Below are 25,586 nucleotides of genomic sequence, written 5' to 3' on the forward strand. Positions count from 1 at the left end.
CGTTCCTCACCAGGGGTGGAGGGGCAGAGGGTTAGTTCACCAGTCCCTGATGCTATTTCCACTGAGTGTTTGTGGGCACAGAAGGAATTCTCTGAGAAAACTGTTTACACCTTTCATCAGATTCTGTAAAGGGTCTTTTGGTTCCATAGCCCCACCTCCACCCCTAAAATGTAAGTCTTCAAAGTAGGTACTTCCTCAGAGTCGGGCCTGGTGAAGATCATAAGGGATTTCATTTGCATTTTGAAAAGATGTTCTAAGACCCAACTTTTCAGGGAGGTCAGTAAAGGAAATCAGTGATCTGGAAAGAGTACACAGGACCTTGAGCATGTGAAGAAATGCAATTATCTGGGAGAGAATCCAAATATTTGGGAAGGAAAGAAATAAGTGTAGCAAGTGCTTTGCAAAGCGTTTTCTAGTAGCTCTGGAAATTATGGAACAGAGGGGAAAAAACCCACCGTAGACAGCAGGCGCGCCATGGGAAGGCTTCTGCTGCACTAACATGCATAGGAGACAGCTGCAGAGCTGGTTAAAACACAGCCTCTGACTCAGCAGGTCTGGGCCAGGGCCTGGCAGCCTTCATTTCTAACATGCTCCCAGGTGGGGCCGAAACTGCAGGTCTAGAGACCCAACTTTGAGTAGCCAGGTCTCAGAAGATGAATAAATAACATGCAGATAGACTAAAGTCAAGGGAACAGTGACCAGATTTCCTCTTACCATTAGCGTCTGATATCAGACAGGTGTCAGCAGTGTAGGCAGCTTGCTTTTCTTTTTTCAGGGTGTCGTCTGAGAAAGAAGCTGTGCATACAACCTATGATCACCCAGGATACCCCATCCTCACTCCCCACTCTGCCCCAGGGCCTCTCCTGCTTGGACACCCCAGTAGGAAGAGAGCTCAGCTTCCCTGAGTCAATCTCCCGGATCTGTGCTTGTGGTTAGGAGACTTCCCATTGCCCAAAGACCTCTCTGGGTGTGTTTTGCCAGAATGTTCCTGAATGTTTATCTACATTCAAGGCAGACCCTGGAGCACCCTATTCAGGCAGGTAAATTTCATGTGAATGGGGCAACTCCGGTTTTCTTATTAAAATGTCTCAATCCACCTTGCTAGGACATTCTGTCTCCTATACCATCTGCCTCTGTCCTGAAACCTGCGTGGCGTGGGCTCCCTCGTACTTGCGGCGATGGTGGCCGGGGAGGCGGTAAAGACCTTCCCACTGTCCTTGGTCATGATCAGCAGCTCCATCTCCTTCTTGGCTGGTGTGTTGTCTTTCTCCAGGATCAGGAATTTACAGTCCTTGTGCAAGAGTTCATCACTCTGGACGTTTGTGGTGGAGGCTGGGGAGGAAAGGAGCAGGCAAGGAGAAGGACAAGGGGGAGGGAAGAAATGACCAGAACAAAAAAAAGGAAGAAAGGGGGGGGTGGAGAGAAAGAGAGAGATCAGCGGCTGCATCTGAGGGTCTCCTGCTTTCGCTGACAGTGTTTACTAAGAAGCATCCTGGGGACCAAAGCCACCCTCCCCTGCCTGGCTGAGCCTGGCCACCAGGAGTGGGTCAGTGTGGGAAGCACCAGGTGGCTGGCCTACGGTACTGTCCCCTCACCTGGATGCTACAGGATCTTTAGCCAAAGGGTCAAAGTCCCCTTGTCAGTCATGCCCTTTTTTAACTGATGTGGTGGGTTCATTTCTATCCCTCAGTCTCAAGTGTTACCATCCTGGAGGCACTTTTCCTGACCAGCCGGTCTAACATGAACCCCTGCCCCATCTCTGCTACCTCATCTATTTCTTCTAAGTAGGTATGATTTTCTGTCATCGTTTCCTGTCATTTGTCTATTTGTCCATCTGCCTCCTCTCCGGCTGCAATGGTCAGCCTGGTGAAGGCAGGAGTCTAGTCTGTCCTGTTCACGTTCATACTCCGAGCACTTAGAATAGCATCTGTCTCATACAGAGCAGGTCCTCAGTAAATCTTTTCTGAATCAATGAATTGTTGAGTGGAAGGGAACAACAGGATCACAGCAATGGAAGAAATAACCCACTGGGTGAGGAGAGCCCAAGTTGATAAAGATCCTAGAAAGTGTGTATGGTGTGGGGCACCTGGCTGGCTTAGTTGATAGAGCATGTGACTAATGACCTCAGGGTTATGAGTTCGAGCCCCACACTGGGCATGGAGCCAAGAAAGAAAGGAAAAGGAAAGAAAGAAAGAAAGAAAGAAAGAAAGAAAGAAAGAAAGAAAGAAAGAAAAAGAAAAAGGAAGAAAGACAGACAAAGGAAGAAAGACAGACAAAGGAAGAAAGGAAGGAAGGAAGGAAGGAAGGAAGGAAGGAAGGAAGGAAGGAAGGAAGGAGGAGTGTGTGGTTGGGGTGGCAGCTTCTGAGGGGCTCCCGGGTTCTTGCAATGGGTGACATGTAACAGGAGCAGGCCAGGGGCTTCCAGACAACAGTGGGGACTGAGGTATGAATACCTGACCCTAAACTCCCTGCCCCACCCCTTGGCCCTTGAAGGCCAAGGTAAGGCCGGGGGCACACTTATCTCTGCTCTGTCATGGGAACCAGGAGGCCTTTGGGATGAGTCGTATTTGCAGACCTCAAACCACCAATAGGTTATACCTCCCCCTCCCATACGCCACGTGTCACTGCAGAGCACTTGGCCCCCACACGTGGTTGCCGTCGACAGCTGGCAGTAGCACTCACCTGCAGAGGTGGACACGCCTGAGCTCACAGCGGCAGGGCCCTGGGGCAGGTTTTTCTTCACACCATATGCTACAAGAAAGGAACCACTGAGTCAGCAGGGCCAGTGTGGGAGAGTGGCTCCACAAAGCCTAGAATAGCCTGAGCAGTCCCAGCAGGGGGCAGGCTCCCCAGGTGACAGGAAGAGCTTAGTGGCGACTAAATAAAATGAATTATAACAACAAAGGCAACTGTCTCCAGCCACAGGGGCGGCAATGAGTTTAGATGACACTTTCTTTGGTCTAATCCTCATTCTTTTAGGATTGTTCTAAAATTCCACCTCCTCCCTGAAGTTCTCCTAAGACTCCTTCCCTTCAGAACTCCTAACACCTGCTCTGCACAACAGGATTCATGTTGTCATATAGGACACCTGGTTGTTTCACGTGCATTAGACTTTCTACTCCAAGTAAACCATAAACAAGCTGAGGGCAAAGGCTAAGGTTCACCCCTCTCCTGTTCTACCTCCCCGGGTTTGCACAGGGGTACACCATAAAATCAGCTAGATGATCGAGGTACAGTGACAGGGGACCATCGGGAACGGCAGTGAGACACAGGGGTATACAGATGACACTCCACAGCAAGGGCTCCCCTGTGGTTTCCCTCATATCCGAGCCAGCAAATGATCGAAGTTGACATCTTTAGGTTGGGAGGTTGGGGGGCTGTTTCTTTGTTGGGAAAGGTTGATTGGTTTTTAGGGAAATCTGGTCCCTCTGATTCAGTTACTGGAAAGGGATATTGTGAGTTACAGCTGCAACAAGGCGTTACTTCCCAGACCCTAAGCTCCAAACCTTGGCTACTGACCTGTGGAGGTGGTGGCCGCGCCATGGGACAGGGTGGATGAACTGGGGGCCAGGTTGTTCTGCATGCCAAACACTGGGAGAGGAATGGAGGGCAGGTGAGTGCAGGTGGAGAGGGGCCCCTTAGCTTGAGGCAGCCCCTGGAGCACCCCAAAGCACTTCCATGATAAAGATCTTGGCACAGGCCAGAGGTTCCCCAGATTTCTCCGTTCTCACATTCTCAGTGACACGGTGAGCTCTTCAGGCCCCACCCCTCACTACTGGCCAAAAGCTACCAGCAGCTTCATATATGGGTAGTTAGGGCCACATAGCTGAATAACAGTAATCTGCACAGGGTCTGACAGATGTCACTGTATTTAAAAATATCCCAGGGGTGGGGAGCCCGGGTGGCCTGGTTGGTTAAGCATCCAACTCCGGATTTCAGCTCAGCATTGGGCTCTGCGCTGAGAGGGCAGAACCTACTTGGGATTCTCTCTCTGCCTCTCTCTCTCTCTCTCTGCCCCTCCCCTGTTTGTGCTGTCAAAAATAAATAAAACATTAAGAAAATGGTCATATGTTTGCACTGGAAGCCAGGCAGTGACACTGAGCCCCCAGTGAACGACAGTGTTTATAAAAAGATCTAAAGTAAGATCCTTCAGGAGCACCTGGGTGGCTCAGTCTGTTGGGCATCCAACTCTTGATTTCAGCTCAGGTCATGATCTGAGGGTCGTGGGATGGAGCCCCGTGTTGGGCTCAGTGCTGACAGTGGGGAGCCTGCTAGGGATACTTTCTCTTTTCTCTCTCTGCCCTTCCCTTGCTCTCTCTCCCTCTCTCTCAAGATAAAATAAACATTAAAAAAATAAAGTAATATCCTTCTAACATAAGAGTACTTTGCACCTGAAAATTCCACAGTGCTGACTCTGCCCCTTTACTTCCATTTCTCCACCGCTCACAGAAAAGAGACCAGAACAGAACAAGTAGGTTCTGGACAACCCAAGCACCCTCCCTCAGGCCTTGTCCTTGGGGGCTGATCTCCACCTAGCACTGAGGGCAGGCACCCCTTGGGCCCTGTTTCTGCATCCCGTGTGCAATGAGGAAAGTCTTCACGCTCATGGGCAGAAAGAACATCTTCTGTGGAAACCCCTCTGTTTTCCTCAGCAGTAGGGAGCATCACTAACTTGTAAAGCAAACGTGCTAAAAAGGGCGACGCAAGCTGGCAAGCACTGACCTGAGGAGCAGGTGCTGACCCCGGGGTGCAGTGTGGGAGAGCAGGATGCCATGTTGTTTGGGACTCCGAAGACTGCAGGGGAGGAGGAGGAGGAGGAGGAAGGCTGGTGAGCGGGACCTCCAGCCCAGAGCAGGGGAAACCACAGAGGCACCAGAAGAAGTGCCAGGATTAAATTTTTCTATTTTGTTACATTTCTGGTTTTAGGGAAATCTTGGGCTCTTGCCTTGAAGCCGAGGACCAAATTGTCCACAGTGTGCCTTGAGTCATAGCCAAGGAATGGTCATAAGGTGGTCAGGCCTCGCGTGGACCCTGGGTCACCCTTTTGCAGAAAAGGCATTTGAAGCCCAGAGAAGCTAACCAACTTTCTCAAGGTCACAGTTAATCCATGTGGAACGAAACTAGGTTCCCTATACACATTTTCATGTTCTTTCCCATTACATTTTTTTTCCTGATACACTGTGCTATATAGTCCTTTTTCTAGGGGACCCACCAAAAGAAACACCTTAGAGACTGAATTGAGCTGGGGTTTCAATGGGAAAATCTTGGGATGCTAGGCCACAGAAGACCCCTAGAGAAAGCCTCCGGGGAAGGTACACAGCAGAGGGGTCGTTCAGCTCCAGGTAAAATTGCAAAGGGTTCAGGGGTGGGAGGGGAAGTACACTGTACCACGTACCCGATCCTGCAGAATAGGCATTGGTGTTGAGGAGGGATGAGCTCTGGGTGGTCACATTGTTGTGATAGGTCCCCATGGAGGACCCCGCCGGCAAGGTGGAAGACCACATATGGGAGGGGAGGTTGGCGTCCAAGATGGTTGTATCATAGGTGCCAGACACTGGAAACAGACAGGCACACCCACACCCCAGTGAGAGACAAAAGCAGCACCCAGTCAGATCGGTGTGCCGGCACATTCTCGGGTTTAGCCCTGAAGGTCCCATGTCCCGGGACCTCCCTCAGTCCAGGGAAGTTGGTCAGTCCACTTTCATCTGAAACTTCAGAGCTGGTGAAAACTTGATCTCTTGTATTAAAAATTCTTGTTGTGGCTAACAGACACATGAAAAGATGCTCAACATCACTCATCATCAGGGAAATACGAATCAAAACTATAATGAAATACCACCGCACACCTGTCAGAATGGCTAAAATGAACAACACAGAAAACAACAGGTGTCGGCAAGGATGTGGACAAAGGGAACCCTCTTGCACTGTTGGTGGGAAGGCCAACTGGTGCAGCCACCCTGGAAAACAGTTTGCAGATTCCTCACAAAGTTGAAAATAGAACTGCCCTCCAACCGAGCAATTGCACTACTAGGTATTTACCCAAGGAATACAAAAATACTAATTCAAAGGGATACCTGCACCTCGATGTTTATAGCACCATTATCTACAACAACCAAATTATGGAAGCAGCCCAAGTGTCCATCAATTGATGATTGGATAAAGAAGTGGTGTATATATACAACAGAATATTACTCAGCCATAAAAAAGAATGAAATCTTGCCATTTGCAACAACATTTTTGCTAAGTGAAATAAGTCAGAGGAAGACGAATACCGTATGATTTCACTCATGTGTGGAATTTAAGGAACAAAATTGATGAACATATGGGGTTGGGGGGAAAGGGAAACAAACCATAAGAGATTCATAGCAATAGAGATCAAACCAAGAGTCGATGGAGGGAAGTGGGTGGCGGATGGGCTAGATAGGCATGGCAATTAAGGAGGGCACTTGTGATGAGCACTGGGTATTGTATGTAAGCTATGGATCACTGAAATCTACTCCCGAAACCAATAATGCACTGTATGTTAACTAACTCAAATTTAAATAAAAATTTGAAGAGAAAAAAAAATTCTTGCTGACTCCTGGTGAAATCTGAAGTAGGTCAGTTTTGCTCTGGGGTCTGCCCATTTTTCCAAGATCCCCTCCCCACCTCCTGGTGTGCTGTCCCCTCCACTGGGACATCCATCGGTTGCTGATTCCGCCACTGGTGCCAGGGGGCCACAAATCCCACACAGAATTCCAGGCACGGGGCAGGTGCAGATAGCAAAGCCCCTGGTCCAAGACCATCCCGCACGGAGGGCAGTCTTCTCTGGTTAAACGCTCCTTAAACCTTCCTATGTGCCAACCATACCCAAGGGGCACTCTGCCCCCAAGAGAGGGGACTTTGGTGCTTCTCCAAATCTGAAGCCAATTCTGCCTCTTCACTATACAAGGGGGAACTAGCCATGCAAGTCATAAAACCTGCCCTGAGGTTTGGTTTTATATTTAAAAATAAGAGAAATATCACAATCTCAAGGATTGTTGTTGTGTTTTGTTATTGTTTTTTTTTTTTTTTTTTTTTTTTTTTTTTCAGGAGTAAGGGACAGAAAGCTTCACAACATAGCAGAACTGGCTTCACTCCTCCTCTCTGTCCAAGGATCTGCTTATTCATCTTTCGGCCTCCCACAGAACCCACCTTGCACTTGGTAGGCGTGTGATCCAGGAGTGCTCAACAATGTCCATCCTACTTGACTATGACCCCCTGGTTATCTGTTTGACTTCCCCCAGAGGCCCTCACCTCCACGAGTGGCCGTGTCTCTCCTGTTCCTTGCTTCTCCTCAGTGCCTGCTACTTGGCACAGAGGAAGCACATAATAAATATTCACTGAATAAATGAATGAAAATACAGTTGTCCCCACTATTCTTCACTCGGGGAACCCGGCCAACACATTCCCAAAAGATGTCAAGAATGTCCTGGGAGAGAGTCTCTAGGATTGAGAGCCCGACTACACGCTCGTGGGATGGTGGACCAGACAGGGCGCAGCCCACATGCTCACACAGCATGAAGAGCAGACTCTTGGTAAGTACTCTGTGAAGTCCCTGCCACGACCTTGGAGGCCTGTCGGGGCACGGCTGAATTCCGGGGCCAGGACAACTCTGCCACCTCGTTCCCTTCCCTCTATGGAAGCTGGAGCCCCGGGGCTTACCTGACTGGGAGCTTGCCGTCACCATTTTGGTCTCCACCGTGCCTTTCTTGGGGATGGGGAGTGTATTGGAGCAATTTCGGGTGGGGCTCACGCTTGCAGATCGACTCCCCTTGAGCAAACGCTTAACATCATCCAATTCCGTCCCTGTAAAATAAACCCCCAATTTTCCAATAGGACCAGGATTCTTTCCTGAGTCCAGCTGCAGTGGAAAAACATCTATGGCATTCTGAATGAGGTGGGGGTGGGGGGAATGACATTTGCTTCACACGCTGGGACATTTTTGGTCAGCCTTGTAATTTTTGTATTTTGTCAATTTATAGCATCTATCAACCTGGCACTTTGTAATATTAATGGCCTCATAAATACAGGGCCTCCACAGGGAGGTCCTCAGTATGTATTTCCTAATTAGACCTCATCAGACAGCACAGGGATAATTCTGTGGCTGGAAGACCTGGTCGTCCTAGATCAGGGGGCTGGGAGATTTACACACAGGGCAGTGAAAGAACCAGATCTCTTGAAACAAATGATTCAACAGTGGTCTCATCCCCCACCAGGACACGCTGAATGTCAAGTGCCTGACCTTGTACGCTCTGGAGTGTCAAAAGGAATTCGTGGCTCATAACTCCTAAACATTATGCTGCTTTCGTGTGGGTTTGGGGTCTATTTGGCCACTATTATTTGTAGCTAGGTCACCTAGAGGTGTTAGCTCCCTGTGCCTCCCAACATGGCAAGGAGGAGAGGAAGGAGACATCATAGGAGGGTAGCACAGAAGAGGTCTGCAGACTACGTGTCCTAGAAGACTGCCCAGGCACCCCCTCCCCTGAAAGCTCCATCCTTTGGCTCAGCCCTGCCAAGCCTGGAAGGACTCTGGTGAGATAGCCTCAGACCCCACGGCGCAGGGCCCTGAGCTCTTTGCACCAGCCCCAATCTCTGATTCCTGGGCCAAGTGGCCTCTTTCTCCTCCTGCTCTTTATACTTGGCTCTCACCCTATCGGTTGGGCTCTTTTCAAAATGTCAAATAACTTCTAACAATAGGAGTGAAACAAAGTCAACAGACAGGCTAGACATTTGAAATAAAGTTCAAATTCTCACACTCGACTTGCTTCTGACTCTTCTCCAATCTTAAGTATTCTATCATGTCCCCTCTTTCTCCTTTTCCTTTGGCCACACTGAACATTCCTCCAGCATGTGGGCATATGTTCCTCAAATGTGTCATGCCAGCGTATCCCACAGAGCCTAAATGACCCATCCTTCGGTCCCCCTTCAAGGGACATGGACCCGACAAGGCTTCTTTGACTCCCTGCTCCTTCAGCTCCCTGAGATGTCATGGTTGGTTGGTTTACGTTCTCCCTGTTAGCAGCAAGGAACATGACTTACTCAGCTCCTCATCCCCAGCACCTCGCCAAGGGTCCCTCTCACAGAAGGCCCTTCAAGACGTTTTATGATTGAGTGACCACACACACAGACACACACACACACACACACATACACACACACTGGTGACCCTGGATTCCTGGATCCTTTATTTTCAGACAGACAGTGACCACTTACATCGGGTAGATGGGGATGCACTCTGTAGTCGAACTCGGATTTCGCTCTCTGCCAGGGAAGAGATGGAGAAAGTGTGAATGAAGGAGCTTGGATCACAGTGCCTGACACTGAGCTCTGAGCAGCAGAAAAGATTCTGGGCTGTGTCCTAAGAACAGGAGGCCTAAGTGTGCCCAGAACAAGTGCTATTTAAAGGAGAGGTCCTCTCCCCACATCCCAACCTGCCCACTGTACACATCCCAGCGCCTGGGGATGCCCTGATGAAATCACAGGCTGAGCCGGGAGGCTCCATCACCATCAGCATTGCCCGAACCCCTTCCCACTGCCTGTCTCCCAACTGCCCAAACCAAGCTGCTGTCTTGCCTCCTGGGTCTCTGGGTCATGAGAGAGAGAGAGAGACTTCTAAAACCCGTACCATTTACTTAGCCACTTGGGCCTCCTTTGGGCAGGAAATGGATGGTTTCGTGTTATTAGTTAGCTTCAGGTAGGCCATTGACATCTTTCAACTATTAGCCTAAAGTTGGTAGCTGGTATGTTCCTAACTTTCAAGTTACTGATGCAAAAAGGCACCTGGGAAGTCTAGACTGATCAGTGAGAGCTACAGCAGCCCAGCCCATGAGGAGCCCTGCCTTCAGCAAGGCGCTGACACGCCGCTCCTCCCCACCCCCACCAGATCCATTGGGGCCGCTTTCCCCAGGACCGCATTTCCCTCCTAGAGCCTTCTCCACAGGCAGACGTGGACAATGCAAAACTGTCATGCAGCCCTCTGTGCCCTGGAATAATTTGAAAAAGAAGGGCTTTTGCTCATTTCTCGATGCATCACGGTAATTACAGCGGCTCTAGTTAGTCAGCCAGGAGACTACGAGTGAAGTCAGATGTGGCACCAGCATCATCAGCTAATCCGCAGCAGGACAAGCTGCTCCCCAGCTGGCTACCATGTGATTTTAGCCTTGCTTCCACTCGCATGCTACGTCATCGCCAGAATCTACCCTTCCCATCCTGATGGGGCCGGCAAAAGATTCCCAGGAAGCTGTAAACTCCTCGGACGCAGAAACCACGCCTTATTTATTCTTCTCTGCTTCTCATATTTTCTGGCTCAAGGCTGGGCACCCGTGTTAGATGTTCAGAAAAAACTTGGTGAATGAACTGAAATGAACCCAGCAACAGAGCTCACCTCGTGTTTGGCTCCTTCCTCTGGTTGAAGAAGATGCTGAGAAACAAAGACAAGTAATCTTAGGCATATGTAAGAGGTGGCATGCTAAATAATTTTCACCTGGAAGTAGGTCTGTTTGAGTGGGGGGTGGGGAAGAGACGGTTTTCAGTGTGCATTTATATCCAGATGGGCACCCTTCTCTTTGTTTCTACTAATCTGTCTTTGTAAAGTCTTTGCAAACTGAGTGTCCTGCCCTTCTTCCCTGAGCTCAAGTCCTGTGCATCCCAGTTCCTACTTGGTGCCCCCACCCGGAAGCTGAACCACCAGCTCTGCTTCAGGATGAAATGATTGAACACGTCAGTCCATGTGGAGGCCTCCACCTGGCTCCCCTATTTCAATCACTGGCCCCACAGTGAACCCAACCACCTGGGGTTGGCAGTGGGTGCCTAATAAATGATGGCCACATAGCCAAAGGGCAGAGAAAGTTTTGCAAGGCTCCAATGCATTTAGGGTGTTAGCTAAATGAATGTTAGATTAGCTCACACTTAGAATGTTAACTAAGGTAATCATTTGGAAGCAAGGTCATTAGGACTGGCTGTCTACACAGATGAAATATATTTAAAAAAAAAAAACAAAACAAAACAGCCAGATCTCTTTAGCTTTTTGTTAGAGACTGCCTTGGACTTCCAGCCATAAGCAAATAAATAAAATTATAATCACTGTACAATCATCATATCAATTCAGACGCACAGTGAGAATCCAAGAACATGGACCAAAAGGTTAAGGCCAAATGAAGACAGATCCTTGGGTTTCACTTGGCATAAAGGTGCCCCTTTGCAGCCAATCATGGTGGAGGTGATGAGATGTTTGGCATTTGTGTGTTCAACCCCCTGCTCCTCTTTGCTGGGAGGTCTTTGTGTGTCCTGTGGAAGGAAAAATCCTATAATTGTTTCTTGGCCTTAGGGGCTTCTCTGTCCAAGCCTGAGCCCTGTGTGAATAACTTGCCACTTCAGTAGTATCAGGAGCAATGGCGAATGCCAGCAAGTTAATGTGGAGGTCAGTCGCCTTAAGATGCTTCAGGATAAGGAAGCAAGGGGTCAAACTCCTTTAAAAGAATCCATTTGACTCCAGGCATTTCCCCAGTGCCTCATTTGACCATTTCTTCAGAAAGTAAGGAAAGGACATACCAAATTCCTTCCGAGGGTACTCCGGAGAAGAGTTGCCGCTGGAGCTCCCTGCAGAGGGAGAAAACACTCAGCACACAGAGCCAGTCCTCCCAGAGAAAACACTCAGCACACACATGGCCGGCCCTCCCAGAGCTGCCCAGGGGAGAAGGTGCACTGGGCACCCCCTACTGAACCTTCCGGCCCAGCACCCTGGACGGCAAGTGCTCTACAGCAGGCTTGCTGTGGAAATAGGACACACCTCCAGGACGCAGCTGGGGCATTTCGCTGTGACCACTGATCTATTTCACGTGGCGAAGGGTTAGAACAAAGGAAAGCAGGACGTTTTCATTTTTTTTTGTTTTTACATCCTTGACTGAGTGTGCCCTATGCCAGTGTTGGTGCAGGTGACCTGTCCCTGGTCATACAAATACCGGCAGTGTCACTTACCTTGTGAAGCCAGTCCCAAATGTGGACCCTGTTACAATGAAGGCGCCAGCCCCCAGGAAGGCCTAACATCAGAAAGCACTGTGGTGACACCCTGCCTGGCCTGGATTTTGGCTCCCCACCCCCACCCCTGCCATATGCCAGCTCTGGGTCTTTTTTTTTTTTTTTTAATTTTTTTTTTCAACGTTTATTTATTTTTGGGACAGAGAGAGACAGAGCATGAACGGGGGAGGGGCAGAGAGAGAGGGAGACACAGAATCGGAAACAGGCTCCAGGCTCTGAGCCATCAGCCCAGAGCCCGATGCGGGGCTCGAACTCACGGACCGCGAGATCGTGACCTGGCTGAAGTCGGACGCTTAACCAACTGCGCCACCCAGGCGCCCCTCCAGCTCTGGGTCTTAACTCACTTACTGGGGAACTCAAACCCTCAGTCCTGCTTCTCTACCACCACTACCCGTCTCCATTCAGTATCAGAGCCACTTGCTGCCTGGCTGGTCTGTTTCCCACCAAACCTGCTTCTGCAGATGACCAGGCACTGCAGTGACCTGAGGGGCAGGACCCAAACGCCTGCCTCCTGCCTCCTGCTTCTTGACCCTGAGCACCTCCCTGCCCCACTTCCATATCTCTGCCTGGTCCTGCTCTCCCCAGCCACTCACACTCTTCCTCCTCCTCTGTCTTCTGACTCTTCGTTCCCTTTCATCCCCAATGTTCTCTTTCTTTGCCCCTTTCTGCTCTCATCCTCCCTTCCTTGGCCAGTTCCTGAGTTTTCCATCTTCTACTAACTAACATCTCTTCATAAATGCCGCCAAGCTGGGTATCCTGCCCGACTTCTCCCTGAGCTCAAGTCCTGCGCACCCCTCTCCCTGCTCGGTAGCCCCACCAGGAGCTGTGCGGCAGCTCCGCTTCAGGGCACATCCCCGAGCTCGTCAGCATGGGGGCCTCCACCTGGCTGCCCTCTTTCAATCACGGGTACCACCATGGCCCCAACCACCTGCGCTTCAATCTCAGACTCTTTTTCCCCCCTCTCCCTTAGTACTTAATCAATTGTCAAACATCAATTCCATCTGCAATACATCTCACCCCTGCTCCTTTTTTCCACTCCAAATGCTGCCACCCTAGTCCCAGCCAAGTTTTCCCCTCCTTGACCATGGAGCACCTTCTAACTTGTCACCACGTTCTGCCTCTTTCCTCCCCATTCTTCCTGCACATGGCTTCCAGAGTTCTAGTCCTAGACCTCAAAGATGATTGACTTTTTATTCAAAAATCCCAGGGGCTTCTCACTGTGACAGAACAGAATCCAAACATCATAGGCCAGCCCTGAATCTGAGCCCCTCCAGCTCTCTTCACATCAGCACCTGCTTGCTAGTGAGCCCTGACTGCTGCCTGTGTGTGGCCCATGCAGGCCGGAGCGACCCACCTCTCCACTGGGCGTCACACATCACACATGAAGGCCCATCTCAAATGCTACCTCCACAGAGTCTTCTCTGAAGACTCAGCTGGAAACCATAATCCCCTTCTACTTTATATCATAGTTTTTAACTTATCATCTTAGCTTATCCAGTAGACTATAGGCAACTTGAAGCAAGATCCACATCTAATTCATTTCAGTATCATTAGGGAGGAAGAATTTCCTCTACCCTTCAAGATCCTTCTAGCTGGACCAAGAAGCAAATTGACATGAGACAGATTAACAGGAGAAAAATCAAATTTAGCTTCTGAATCCACACAGACATGGAAATTCCAGAGACTGGCAACATGATGCTCATATGAGCTGAGGAGAGGGGTAGGGGCTTGAGAATACAAAGGGGAGAAAGACCGTTAGCAGGAAGGTGAGAGGAGATGGTTGGAAAACAAAGATTGCCTTGTTACCTAAGTAAGTTTCCTAAGTAGAGGAGTTTTTTTTTTTTTTTAATTTTTTTTCAACGTTTATTTATTTTTGGGACAGAGAGAGACAAAGCATGAATGGGGGAGGGGCAGAGAGAGAGGGAGACACAGAATCGGAAACAGGCTGCAGGCTCTGAGCCATCAGCCGAGAGCCTGACGCGGGGCTCGAACTCCCGGACCGTGAGATCGTGACCTGGCTGAAGTCGGACGCTTAACCCACTGCACCACCCAGGCGCCCCGAGGAGTTTCTATTAATAGCTCTCTTCTTGGTACAAGCAAGCAACTGAGGGGGAGGTAAAGAGCTTTTCCTGAACCTGCTGGGTTTTGATTGCTTTTAACTCAAAATACTGTTCATGCCAAAGTGACCCATTTGGGGGCAGCCTGCCCTTGGCCCCTAGAGCGTCCACTAAAACATTCCAAAGGGTGTTAAATACATGGTAGATGCGTGATAAAATGCTAAATGAAGGAATGAATTAAGGGGGTGGGTAAATCAATGAAATCTCTAAGTAGCATGAGTCTGTGAAAGAAATGAAAGAAGAGTGAAGACACGGCAGAAACAGGTAAATAAGGGTGGCCAATAATTTCATCCTCAAAAGATGAGCGAAGTTATCTGGGGAAGAGAGCAGCGCTCTTGTAAAATCTGTGGGACCAATACCTTCGTATGTTCCGTGGCGGGTGATGTGAGTCTTCCTCTCAAACGTGGAGCCTGGTGAGTTGGGCAGAGTGGAGGCAGGGGAGTGAGCCCTCCTGTAACTGGAGGTGGAGGCATTGCCCCGTGTGCTTCCACCTGCAAGCGGGGAAAAGCGTAAAGTCTCCCAGGGCTCCAGTAGACCGGCATGTGGTCACACAAAGTATACTCAGGCTGCTCAAAATAAAAAAGGGCCCCGTGGAAGGCCAAGAGGACTTCTGGAGAACATTGCTGGAAGGGTCCACCTTGGCATTCCAATGACCACTCAGAAATGGTAGATGGAGTCATGGCTGCTGCCCTTCCCCAGCTGACCGTGGCAGGAAGGCAGGGGGCCCCTCTGTGGATGTGGTTACACATGGCAGCTGAGAGGCTTTGGCAGGATTTTTCTTGAGACGTGGCACTTCATTGTAGGTCACTACTGGATGGACCAGAGTATAACTGGACATGGGAGTGTTCCTTGGAAGCAAACAGCAACTACTCCTCTTGGTCAACCCAGCGATTTGTGTGTTTTGGGTCTTCTTTTTCAGTGTCAGTCCAAGACTTTTTAAATGGCTTCAGGGGTTAATGTGTGCTTGTGTTTTATTTGGTTTGGTTTTGCCTTGCTTTGTTTTGTTTCAGTTTGAAAGCTACCCTGAAAGAGTCTTTCACTGGGAACAATAGGCCTGTGTTGGATGCTTGCCCAGTGGAAACTCCGTGTGGGATTGTATGTCACTAGATTCCATAACAGAGTAATCCAAACCTAAATTTCTTTTGTTGTTGTTGTTAATTGAAATTATAAACCCTCATGCGTGCACACCCTTCCCTAAAAGAAATGGCTTAAAGAGAGTGATTCAGTGGGGAAAGAGCAACCTCCCTATGAAGCATTCTTGATTACTGTTATTTATACTGGGAACTTAATGAAAATGGATCCCACTATAAGTAGGCTTCCAATGTGGCCGATTTGAAAGTGTCACAGTGGCTGGGACATGTGTCAGTTACATAGTAATTTGGGGCATTTGGAATGGATGACAAGCAGTTGTGACCCTCCCTCTCCTTGTAGGACTCCCTCTCTCCCTGTCCATCTGTTCTCCCCCAACCCCATTCACCCCCAGGCACTTACTTGAGTTTATGTAGCCACTGCTGCCATGTGTCAGGCTGTGTTTCTCCAGACGGCTCCCCCCACTAAGAGAGCCTGTTTTAGCATAGCCGTTGCTGGTTCCCCCTTCTGCAGAAACAAGAAGCAGGTGACAATTTATGGGTGGAGTCAGGCCAGGGGATCCCCTCCTCCTCTGCTTACAGAGATCACCCCTGGCTTATCGCCCATGACCCTCCTGTCCCTTTGCAAGTGCAAGTTGCCATACTCTCATTTTTGATAGAAACATTGAGAACAAATATTCCACCCAATTTAAAAGCAAAGTCTTCTGGGCAGAGCATAGCAAGTTGCTCATTAGGAAAATTTAAATATTAGAAAATGCAGTTGAGTGAGGAAAAGTTCTGCGAGGCCAGGGCATGGGTTGGGCTGGCTTTTTTGAAATTGCCTGGTCAGTGCCACAGACATGCCAGCCACTAGACTCGCTGAAAGAGTGAGTGACAGCTCTGTGTTGCTGGTGTTCCATGTGGCAGCCCATGGTGCTCTGACCTCTTGTTCCCACCCTCTGTGAATGAGGCTCCCTGGGGAGCAGGGGTAGCTTTAGGGCTGCCTCTCCATTATAGAATCCACTAAACCTGAAGACCTCCTCAGGAAAAAAAGTGGATTCAGAGGCCTGACTGGTGGTTCCCTCCTCCCACCCTGTGCTCAGGCTGGATAAGGTTTCTGCCAGGAGTGTCCACATCAGGTAAATCTATACAGAGAGCAGACTTGTAGTTCTCAGGGGAGAGGGGAGAGGGGAGGGAGAATGGGGAGTGACTGCTTATGGTCATGAAGTTTCCTTTTGGGGTGATGGAATCTTTTAAAATTAGATTGTTGCAATGCCTGCACAACTCTGTAAACATACTGAGAACATTAATAAAAGGAAAGGTCACTAAAGTGAATTGATGCTAAGGGGAGGCTGAAGGGGAAGCCATGCCACTTAATGTCAATTTCAGGAAGCACCTGTCAATTGCAGACCCAGCTGAAGAATCCTCAGAGGGAAAGTATCCTCAATTACAGGCCCCAACAGGAAAAGATATAGGTTGCATGCCTGCAGGAAATCTACGCCTGCAACTCAGCCAATAAGAAGCCATCCATCACCCTGAACTCTTGCTTTTCTCCAATGGGCTTTAAAACACCTCCCAGCTTCTTCCTTCTCCATAAAATCTTCCTTTCCTTTGTTTGTTGGACTTGCTTGTGGTTCTGCCTTAGTTTGTTCCAGTTTGCAATTTCCCAAATAAACCTGCTTTGCTGGTAAAATAACTGGCAGTTTTATTTTTAACATTAACAGTACTAACAACCATTGAATTATATACTTCAAACTGGTGTGTTTGGTGATTTGTAAATTAATGTCAATATAGCTGTTAAAAAAGAGATTTCAGATCTTTTGGATTTGCTCAGCTGAAGAGTACATAGAGAAAAGGTTACATGTGGAGTCCTTCATACATGCCTTACTGAGAAGGAAGCTCTTGGTAGTCACTTACTTGGTGGTAAGGATGTAAGTCTTGTAGTTACTGTTTCCGTAATAACTAGAAAAAGACAATAAGAAGATAAGATCTTATATAACACACTGAATTCCCTGTATGTTGGCAAGGTCTAACATCTCTCATAGGCTCAGCATCTTAAATTAGGTTCAACATAGATTTTTGTATACTTGTGCTTTAAGGTATGTGATCTGACCCACTGTCCGTGAAAATATGTGCAATAACAATGGGGTTTAATTTACCTGGAAAATAAGTTTATATCCTTTTGGAACCAAAAGTAGTTACCTGCTGGTTTGAGGGATGGCGTACTTACCTTGACGTCTATGGCTCTCATTTAACAATTAGATCCAGTCCAGGCCTGGATTCACCTTCGAAGGAGGACCAGGGCCTCAAATCACTCTGAAGTGTGCCAAGTCACACTCTGTCTGCACTACCTTTTCCATATGGTCACCCCATCCGGCTGGGGCCAACACATTATCCTGGCTGATTTCACTGGGAAGTGGATAATTATTTTGTACTTCTTTATCAACTGGGGGTGTCTCAAGGACATAATTCATTCCCAAATCATCAGGGCCATCCCTGAGAGTAAGGAGGTGTATGTAGGAAGGCGGGGGTCAGTAAGTCACACTTGGTGCTGGGTGAAATCGGGGATAGATGAACATCAAAGTCAGACTTGAAGAACCAGTCCCTTTGCCTCCCCAAATTGAGTTTCTCTAGACTCCAAGTCATGGTGAGTCTATGGAGGTAACAAAAGCTTCCAGTATGCTTTTTGTTTGTTTTTTGTTTTTTGAGAGAAGAGATAGAGAATGAGCAGGGAGAGAGGCAGACAGAAAATCCCAAGCAGGCTCCATGGTGTCAGCACAGAGCTAGCATCGAACTCAGGAGACCATGACCCCATCAGAAACCAGGAGTCAGATGCCCAAGCCACCCAGGCCCCCCACCTTCCAGTATGTCTTAAACACCAGTTAGAAGACCTGTTACCTTTCTGAATCTCTCTCTCCCCTGCAGCAACATGGGGAGGTGGGTGGATTCCTAGAACCAAAGTGGGGCCAATGTTGTTCTCTGACAGTGACCATCACTGCCTCCTCCCTCTGTGTGGGATATAAAGGAGTACCGATATAGCTGATGTCACGGGTCTTTAACAGCACACTTCTGGGGTGCGTGTGTGTGTGTGTGTGTTTGTGTGTATGTGTGCGCACATGCCCCGGTATATATGTGTGTGCATGGTGTGCATGTGTGTGTGCATGTTGGAAGAGGTGGTGAAAGGGGAAAAGGTGGAATTTCCTTTGTGCCACTTTAGGCTCTCCTGCTGGCTACTGCTCCATCCCACACCAGTTTTGCTGCCCCAACCCCCTTCCTTCTTCACAGTGTATTTTCCTAACTGATTTCTTGTCCTAGCAGGAACCACATTCCATGCATAACAGGAAATGGTTTTTTAGACTAAAATGGCAGCTTGATTTGAATAATAGTCCTTGAGCTTTCACTAAACCTCTCATTGTGTGGACCTTTGGGATTATTGGACACATAAAAATAAATTATTTCTTAACCTCAAGTTCCAAGTCTGTGAAGCCAGAATATTTTCATTAGAGATATATGAAAGTCACAGGATAAATGAAAGAGTTAGAACTGTTTAGGGGACAGTTTAAATGTCTCTGAATTTATCATTTGGGCAGTTTCACAAAAGAAATGTGTCTGTTTTCAATTTCACTGTCGACTGCAACTGTGACATTGGTGTTACTCTAACTCTGTCCCTGCAGTAACTGGGATATTATTCTTTTGGATTCCTGCTGCCCTGTATTCTAAATAAAGAAATGGTTAAACAACTTATGACAAATTCATTCAACAGAATATTATACAGCTACGGAAAATGCTAATTATGAAAACTGTACATCAAAATGGTAATTTTCATTTTTGAAGAAAAAGCAGAACACAGTTGGATTATAAGTAGGTTAAAATAAAAATCAACAAAAGCCATCTTATGGGAAGGAATAAAGTCTACTTAGGAAACATTTTAAATGATACATTGAAAAAAAAACAAAAAAAAAACAAAGAAAACTAAAAATAAATAATTTAGAAGTGATCTAGAAGTTGTGATGGAATTAGGAATGAATTATTTACTCTTTCCAATTTTTGTATTACTTTCATAAGGATAATATATTGTTCTCTTACTTCTTTCAGTGACTTCGGTGCCATCGCGCTTGTTTTTCTTGGTTACATCCATACCATAGCCACCTGCAGAAAAGCCAGAAACCACGATCAGCCATGACTCTGACCATTACTCTTAGGAAGGATAGGTCCCTACTATGCAAGCTGAGAACCAAAAACACTTGATCACTAGAATTCAAGGCATAATTCTTTCATGTACATATTGTTTACAAGTCATTTCCACTTCTTGATTCAGTTCTAAGAAGGAATAATTTAATAGTTCCACTTTGGATTCTATTCTTTAGTGTGGAAAGCTTATTTTTCAGGATCTCATTGACCAGTCTGCCCCCTGATGAGCATTAAAGGGATTACATGGAAGATGTGGTGTCCTGACCTTTGACTATAAAACCTCCATTTTTTGCCAAAGTAACAAACAGCTGAAGGATATCTGTCAAGGCACTTGCTGCTTTTAACAAACTCATTTTGATGTATCCCATAATTTTCAGTGTTCTATTGGGATTCTATGACTATAAGACATTCATGCTTCATTATTTACAGTTTAGATGGGAGAATGATGTTGGAAGGATTTAAATTAGGGGGAAAATCATTGTGTCGTTGGTACTTGTCTGGAACTTAGTACTTTTCACAGTATGAAATTTTCCCTTTGTAACAAGCTAGCCCATGATGCTTATTTGCAGACATAAGTAGGAGAAATATATGAAGAAAATGTGTAAAATCTACAGAAGTGCATAGGAAAAGACATATCTGTGTGTTATCTATGTTGCCCCTTCACTCACTGCTTCTGGAAGGGAAAATCATTGAGATCTTGTCCACTGTGTCCTGAAACATAGATGGGCTGAGGCCAGTTGACAGCAAGAAGCTGGGTGGGGGTTCAGGTTTAAACACACAGCAGACACAACAGGGTTCCCCACCCACCTGGGTTCTCGTTGCTGTGCTTCTCAGTCCCATGTTCTGGGAGGACGTGAAGTCTGGCTTTTCCTGTGGTTCTCTCTCCTCCCCCTAACCTTCCCTTCCTCTTTTGGATGCAGTTCAAATTGGATTCTAGAATTCTGGGCAAGCCACTCTGCCCAGGATTCCCCTTGCTTGAAGATTTCTCCTTTCCGTCTTTTTTACCTGCCCAGTGATTCTAGGGTCAACTTATCCATTAGGCATAGAAGGCACAGTGCCCAATCCTATCATACTTTTAGGCGCCTCCAAAAGTGTTTCAATTTCTTTTTAAAAATCAGAAGAGAAATGAACACAATCTGACCTGGTTTATATTCTTTCAATGCAGTTATAAAATATAACTTTTAAGATGTTTTGTTTTGTTTTGTTTTTAATGGATGAAGGGGTCCACAAAGGAACAAGCATCTAGGGCCCATGAACGTCAGAATGCAGGTCTGGGTGACTTCCCCACTGAAAACCAAGACCACAGGAAGGAGACAAGCTAGCTGCTCAGCTATCCTGTGGAATGAACCAAGATCAGCACAGGTAGCCTCAGGGCCTGGGGGAATGTGCCAACCTCTTGCTCATTGGAGCTTCTTAAACAGAGCTCTAGGCAAAGAATGAGGCATCATGGAAAAATTCCTGGCTGGATCTGAGAAGCCACAGAAAGTCTTTGCAGGTCTGTTTCCTAGAGCCAAAAAGGAAGGGCTCCATAAACAATTTCACAAGGGAGACCAGCGTCATTAGAAGGCCAAACCTGGCCTATGTCTGTGTCTGCATTCTGGCTATAACTTATATGACTATTGTCATGCAAACATACATGTAACCATACATTGTCTTTGAAATCTTTTGTTTAAGCAGTAATGGCCTTTGGTACCTCTGAAGCCCGCTCCACCTTTTTTTTCTTTTTTTGATTGGTCATTACCTGTGGACCAGGAGACATTCTGGAGACTAAACATTCAAATGGACCTGGCTGCCAGTAGAGAGCCACTGAGGGAGACACCTGAATTGGTATGAAACGTTATCCTGAAAGGAAGTGTTTATAACAATCCAGGGAAGCTTTTACTTCCTGCAAGTTATTGCTTATTTTGATCTGTTAAAGAAAGCTGCTGTCAGCAGCTACACATATGGGTTTGGCTGGGTTTATTTTACTTGCAGCCATCAAGGCAGACTGATGATAGCTCCAAGTGATCAGGGTCTCAGTGTCCAGGCAGCAAACCCAGGGAGTGTTTTGTTGTTCTTTCTGTACCCAGGAAAATACCCCACTTTCCTAGGCACACTCATCTTGTTCTTAAGTTCCGAAGATGGAGCCTTGAGATGTGCTGCAAAATGTAAAGGGTTCCTCAGCTCCCGAAGGGCACAAGGACATCACCTGCTAAGAAATCAGATACCCTCCTCCAGGGCCTGGGGGATCCTTACTAGAAGGTACTCTGGGAAAGAATGTGCCCAAGGTGGGTGCAGGTGGATGGACCCCTGCTTCTCGGCCTGAAGCCCCTCAGATGGCTGTGTCCCATGGCCATACAGAATGATTTCTTAGGCCTGGAATACAGAGGATGGAGTTCTGATGACTGTCTCAAAATCTGAGACCGACTTTGAGCTGGCTCCTGACTGATAGTCTGAAGTGGCAGGGATGTGCTAGGAGACAGATTCCTTTAGACCAAAAACTTAAGATGAAAATTTTTTAAGCGATTTATCAAATGGAAAGCAATGGGTCGAGGCACAAACCTTGACTGGGATGGTCCCATGGGATCTACAGCATTCCCAAAGGACTTCCTTTTCAAACATTTTCAGTGCAGATAGTTTTCATTGGGGAAAGGAGACTGGCAGGCCCGGGCATGTGCGGAGGCTGCCTCTTCTGGGCGTGCTCACCCACTGTGCTTTTCTCCAAAACACTACTTAATGGAAGCACTGTCAAGTCACATAATTTTTAACTCCTTAATTTTAACTTCTTTGATGTTTGGGCCATTTCACTAGAATCAAGGAAGGGCAGATCACTAGGTTCTCAATTCCAGAACTATGCTAATTTCCATCCATAGTTCTAAGGGGCTGCTTTATGATTATTTCATAGTTAATGATCTTTTGAAGATGTTTCTTTTTTCTAGTTTTTTGAATTTTCTTTTCTTTCCACTTCATTTAAATGTCACATTCACCTAAAACTATTCCCAGGATGACGTGGAGAAAGACCCGCACACACAAGGACAAACTGCTATCAGGGGTAGTAAACTATCACACTGACCTTATTCTAATGACCCATGAGACCCTGGTCTTTAGTAAGGAAGGGAATGGAGAAGCTAAGTGTTCTTACTTTAGGAATTAATCTTTCTATAGTCTGCTAAGGAATCGCAAGTAATTTTTACAGCTTCTATTACTCCATTCTCTGTACACTTCAAATTTTAAAACAAAGCAACAAAATGGTCCAAATGTGAGAAAACCATCCACTAGCTATGATCTGTTAGCACAGAAGGAGCGAGCAGCGTGACGGCCAGGAAAACCAATGTCCTAGGGTTGATGGTCTCAGAGGTTTTTATCTCTGCAACATCTCGGCAATGGGTGTGCCACCTTTGCTACATTTGGCATCCTTGATTTTTATCACTTGAGGTTGGGGGATTTGGGGCACCAGCTTCGTGATCATGCCTCTTGGTTACAGCCACATTTTATTAAGTCCGGAGGCCGTTAACAATAGCAGAAAAGCCCCAAACCACGTAGACATAGACTCCTTTTGGCCAGACCTAATCTAAGAATGGGGTTAGTTCTTGGGTGGGATCAGTTTCATGAATCGGAGTTTCCATCCAAGATTGAAGCAAGACTCTTTAACTGCCCCCCATGTAAACTCTGATCGGATTTGTGTGGGTGTTTGAAGGGGCTCACAGTACAGCTGGACCCTCTGATTCTCTGAGGGGCATACATCAGGGGCCGGATGTCCTCTCTAGTCTAGTTCTGACTTAGATCTGTGACTTAACTCCAAGAGAGAGCATATAGGGGTGAGAATAAACAATTTTGCTTTTCAAATGGCTATCTTTTAAAAATCGCACTATATTTTATGGACACTAGCAAATTCAACTATTTGCTACTCAAACAAAGTGATGTGCCAGAGGCTTTGCCTATCCTTCAAAAAGCAAAGTGGCAATTTGTCATTGAGAAGTTAGTGCGGTCCAGTGAGATACTGAAGTTGGTAAATTCTCACACCAAAATGATTTAGGGGTGGGGACAAATTAACCAGTAAAAGTGTGTGCACAGACAAAATTTTCTCTCTCTTTTTTTTCTTGTTCTAAGTTTGACACCAGGAAATTCCTGGATTAATCATATCATTTCAGATATTACACTTTACTTTAGATTAGCGGCAGTAGTATTTTGAAAGTGTGGTAAACAACAATGTCCATCCATACTTTCGAGTTTAATCGGAACCTGCCAGCACAGAGGTCCCCTGGCAGCCCCTCACCTCTCAGAGCTGAGGGGCTGCTTCCAGAAGCTCCCACTTACCGACTCTTTAACTTCCCCTCTGAGCTGTTGTCTGCTGTTGAGGGAAGAGAAGGAAACAGAGGTAGCAGGAGAGTGAGAGGCTGAGATTGAAGGAATTACCAACTCTGTCATAATCTACATGAAACAACTCAACACAAGCCATTTGCAATACTGAAAATACCAAAAAAAGAAAAACAAACTGGCCACTAGAGTCCAAGTTATCTAAATTGGCCTTTCTCTCCTTCCCACTGATTTCTTCTCGTTTCTTTGAAAGACCTGCCCCGAGCAGAGCAGAACGCAGAAACCAAAGTAACCATTTGTGATCAATTAATCACTTCAAGCACAACACTTGAACCTTAACAAGTTCACTCTTATTTTCCCCCAACAAATACTTGAGTTCTAAATAGCCAATGTCAAACCAAAGTCCCAGAAGAAGGGAGAAAGGGCAGATACCTCCTGTTACTTACCTCCTTTGAGATTTGGAAGGAACTGGAAACGACTTTGAATCAACCCCTCTCTCTCTTTCTCCTCCTGGTGTTTTCTCCAAGATGTTTGCAGGCCCCACTTTTTTTTATCCAGACCCAGCTCAGGTGTGTTGGAGCTGAGTGATCTTTCAAAAATGTTCACTTCTCCTGCTCTACCCCTTGTTCCTTTCAATTCTTTGCTTCCTAACAAGTCCTGACAAAGGTGTGTCGGGCTTTACAGTGACTCCACCCTTCCAATTATCTGACACTTGCTGCATTTAAAAAAGATCTGCCTCCAGGAACCAAACTTCACAGGAGGCAGAAAGTTTCTCCTACAGGGGTAGGCCCATTAACCATTTATGGGTCCATGGGGAAAAGGGAACAAAGGTAAAGGAAATGCCCTTTATTACTTCTCCTTATCTTCCATAGCCAGAGAACTGCCACAATTTGGTTTTCCCTTTCCTCTCTGCCACAGAATAGTAAAAATCCCAAAACGCATGACTCATGGTGTGGCCAAGCTTCTGGGGGGCCTGTGGTCAACGGGCCCAAGCCCGGAAAACCTATGAAGTTGGCATGGTTTATATTCAAGACCTGTTTCTCCTGTAGATGCCTCTGCCTTCTTCCCTGCATTTTGACCCAAGCAGGGTCAAGCCCACCTGGAGGAAATGGGCGAACTCATTCAGAATAAGATGTTAGTGAATGCAAATATGGCACAGTTGGTGGCATAGGGATTCATTTTTTTTTAAAGGGGCAGCCAGGTAGAGTGGTGTTTACTCCAAAGAGTGACATATTAGTGACAGGACTTTAGGCATTTAGCTACTAAATAATGGATAGATACTGTTGAGGATGGTGAAGGACCTTCTTGCCATTCAAATCAGGCAAACAGTCTCCAGATACCCAAAGACAAGTGTGGATGCCTAGAAACTCCGTGGCCTCAGCTACGTTCCATGGACCCATTAGACTTCCCTAAAGGGTCAATTTATACCAATCTATATACTTCTCTTGAATACCTGCTGAGCATCTGGCTTTTCAGGACCCCTAAAGACTAACTTGAGATTCTTGGTATTGGTAATATGGGAGGTCTGAACCTGGGACTTGCTTAGGTGGTATTCCCAGTCCTGAGGAGAGCCGTAGGATTCCTGGAGTATAGCACTAATGCATGTCTGGGCCCTGTCACTGTGGGCACTCACACCACTAGAAGGGTAGCAGGCCACTGAGTACCACCTGCAGCCATCTCATTTCTAAGCTCCCAATATTTTGTGCTGGAATAACCCATTTCAGAATCCTTTCAATGACCTAGAATGTGACACTACTGGGTTCTTGTATCTGGGATGTTCCTACTTACCCAAATAAATACTTACTCAACGTGTCTGTCCTGGATCTCATGGGAAAAGAGCACTGGAGAATCTGGAAGA

General features: G+C 46.9%; 1 protein-coding gene across 3 annotated transcripts in view; it reads right to left on the minus strand.

Moving 5' to 3' along the window:
• The window catches only part of COL17A1 (collagen type XVII alpha 1 chain), a 51,584-nt gene extending 27,171 nt beyond the window's left edge, over positions 1-24,413 (minus strand). The window contains exons 1-16 of one of the 3 annotated variants that reach the window (XM_045438809.1): positions 24,175-24,413; positions 23,729-23,762; positions 19,328-19,390; positions 17,159-17,203; positions 15,666-15,770; positions 14,534-14,665; positions 11,572-11,619; positions 10,406-10,441; positions 9,235-9,282; positions 7,684-7,827; positions 5,396-5,554; positions 4,723-4,794; positions 3,520-3,591; positions 2,683-2,751; positions 1,171-1,332; positions 715-795 (exon numbers count right to left, since the gene is read on the minus strand). In XM_045438809.1, the coding sequence (XP_045294765.1) occupies positions 715-795; positions 1,171-1,332; positions 2,683-2,751; positions 3,520-3,591; positions 4,723-4,794; positions 5,396-5,554; positions 7,684-7,827; positions 9,235-9,282; positions 10,406-10,441; positions 11,572-11,619; positions 14,534-14,665; positions 15,666-15,770; positions 17,159-17,203; positions 19,328-19,379 (1,225 nt within the window). In that variant the 5' untranslated portion in view covers positions 19,380-19,390; positions 23,729-23,762; positions 24,175-24,413. The remainder of the gene's footprint in view (positions 1-714; positions 796-1,170; positions 1,333-2,682; positions 2,752-3,519; positions 3,592-4,722; positions 4,795-5,395; positions 5,555-7,683; positions 7,828-9,234; positions 9,283-10,405; positions 10,442-11,571; positions 11,620-14,533; positions 14,666-15,665; positions 15,771-17,158; positions 17,204-19,327; positions 19,391-23,728; positions 23,763-24,174) is intronic. The other 2 variants (XM_045438810.1, XM_045438808.1) reach the window with 2 other exon arrangements.
• Between the last annotated feature and the right edge of the window lie 1,173 nt (positions 24,414-25,586).

This window comes from Leopardus geoffroyi, chromosome D2 (assembly GCF_018350155.1).
Source record: "Leopardus geoffroyi isolate Oge1 chromosome D2, O.geoffroyi_Oge1_pat1.0, whole genome shotgun sequence".
NCBI lineage: Eukaryota > Metazoa > Chordata > Mammalia > Carnivora > Felidae > Leopardus > Leopardus geoffroyi.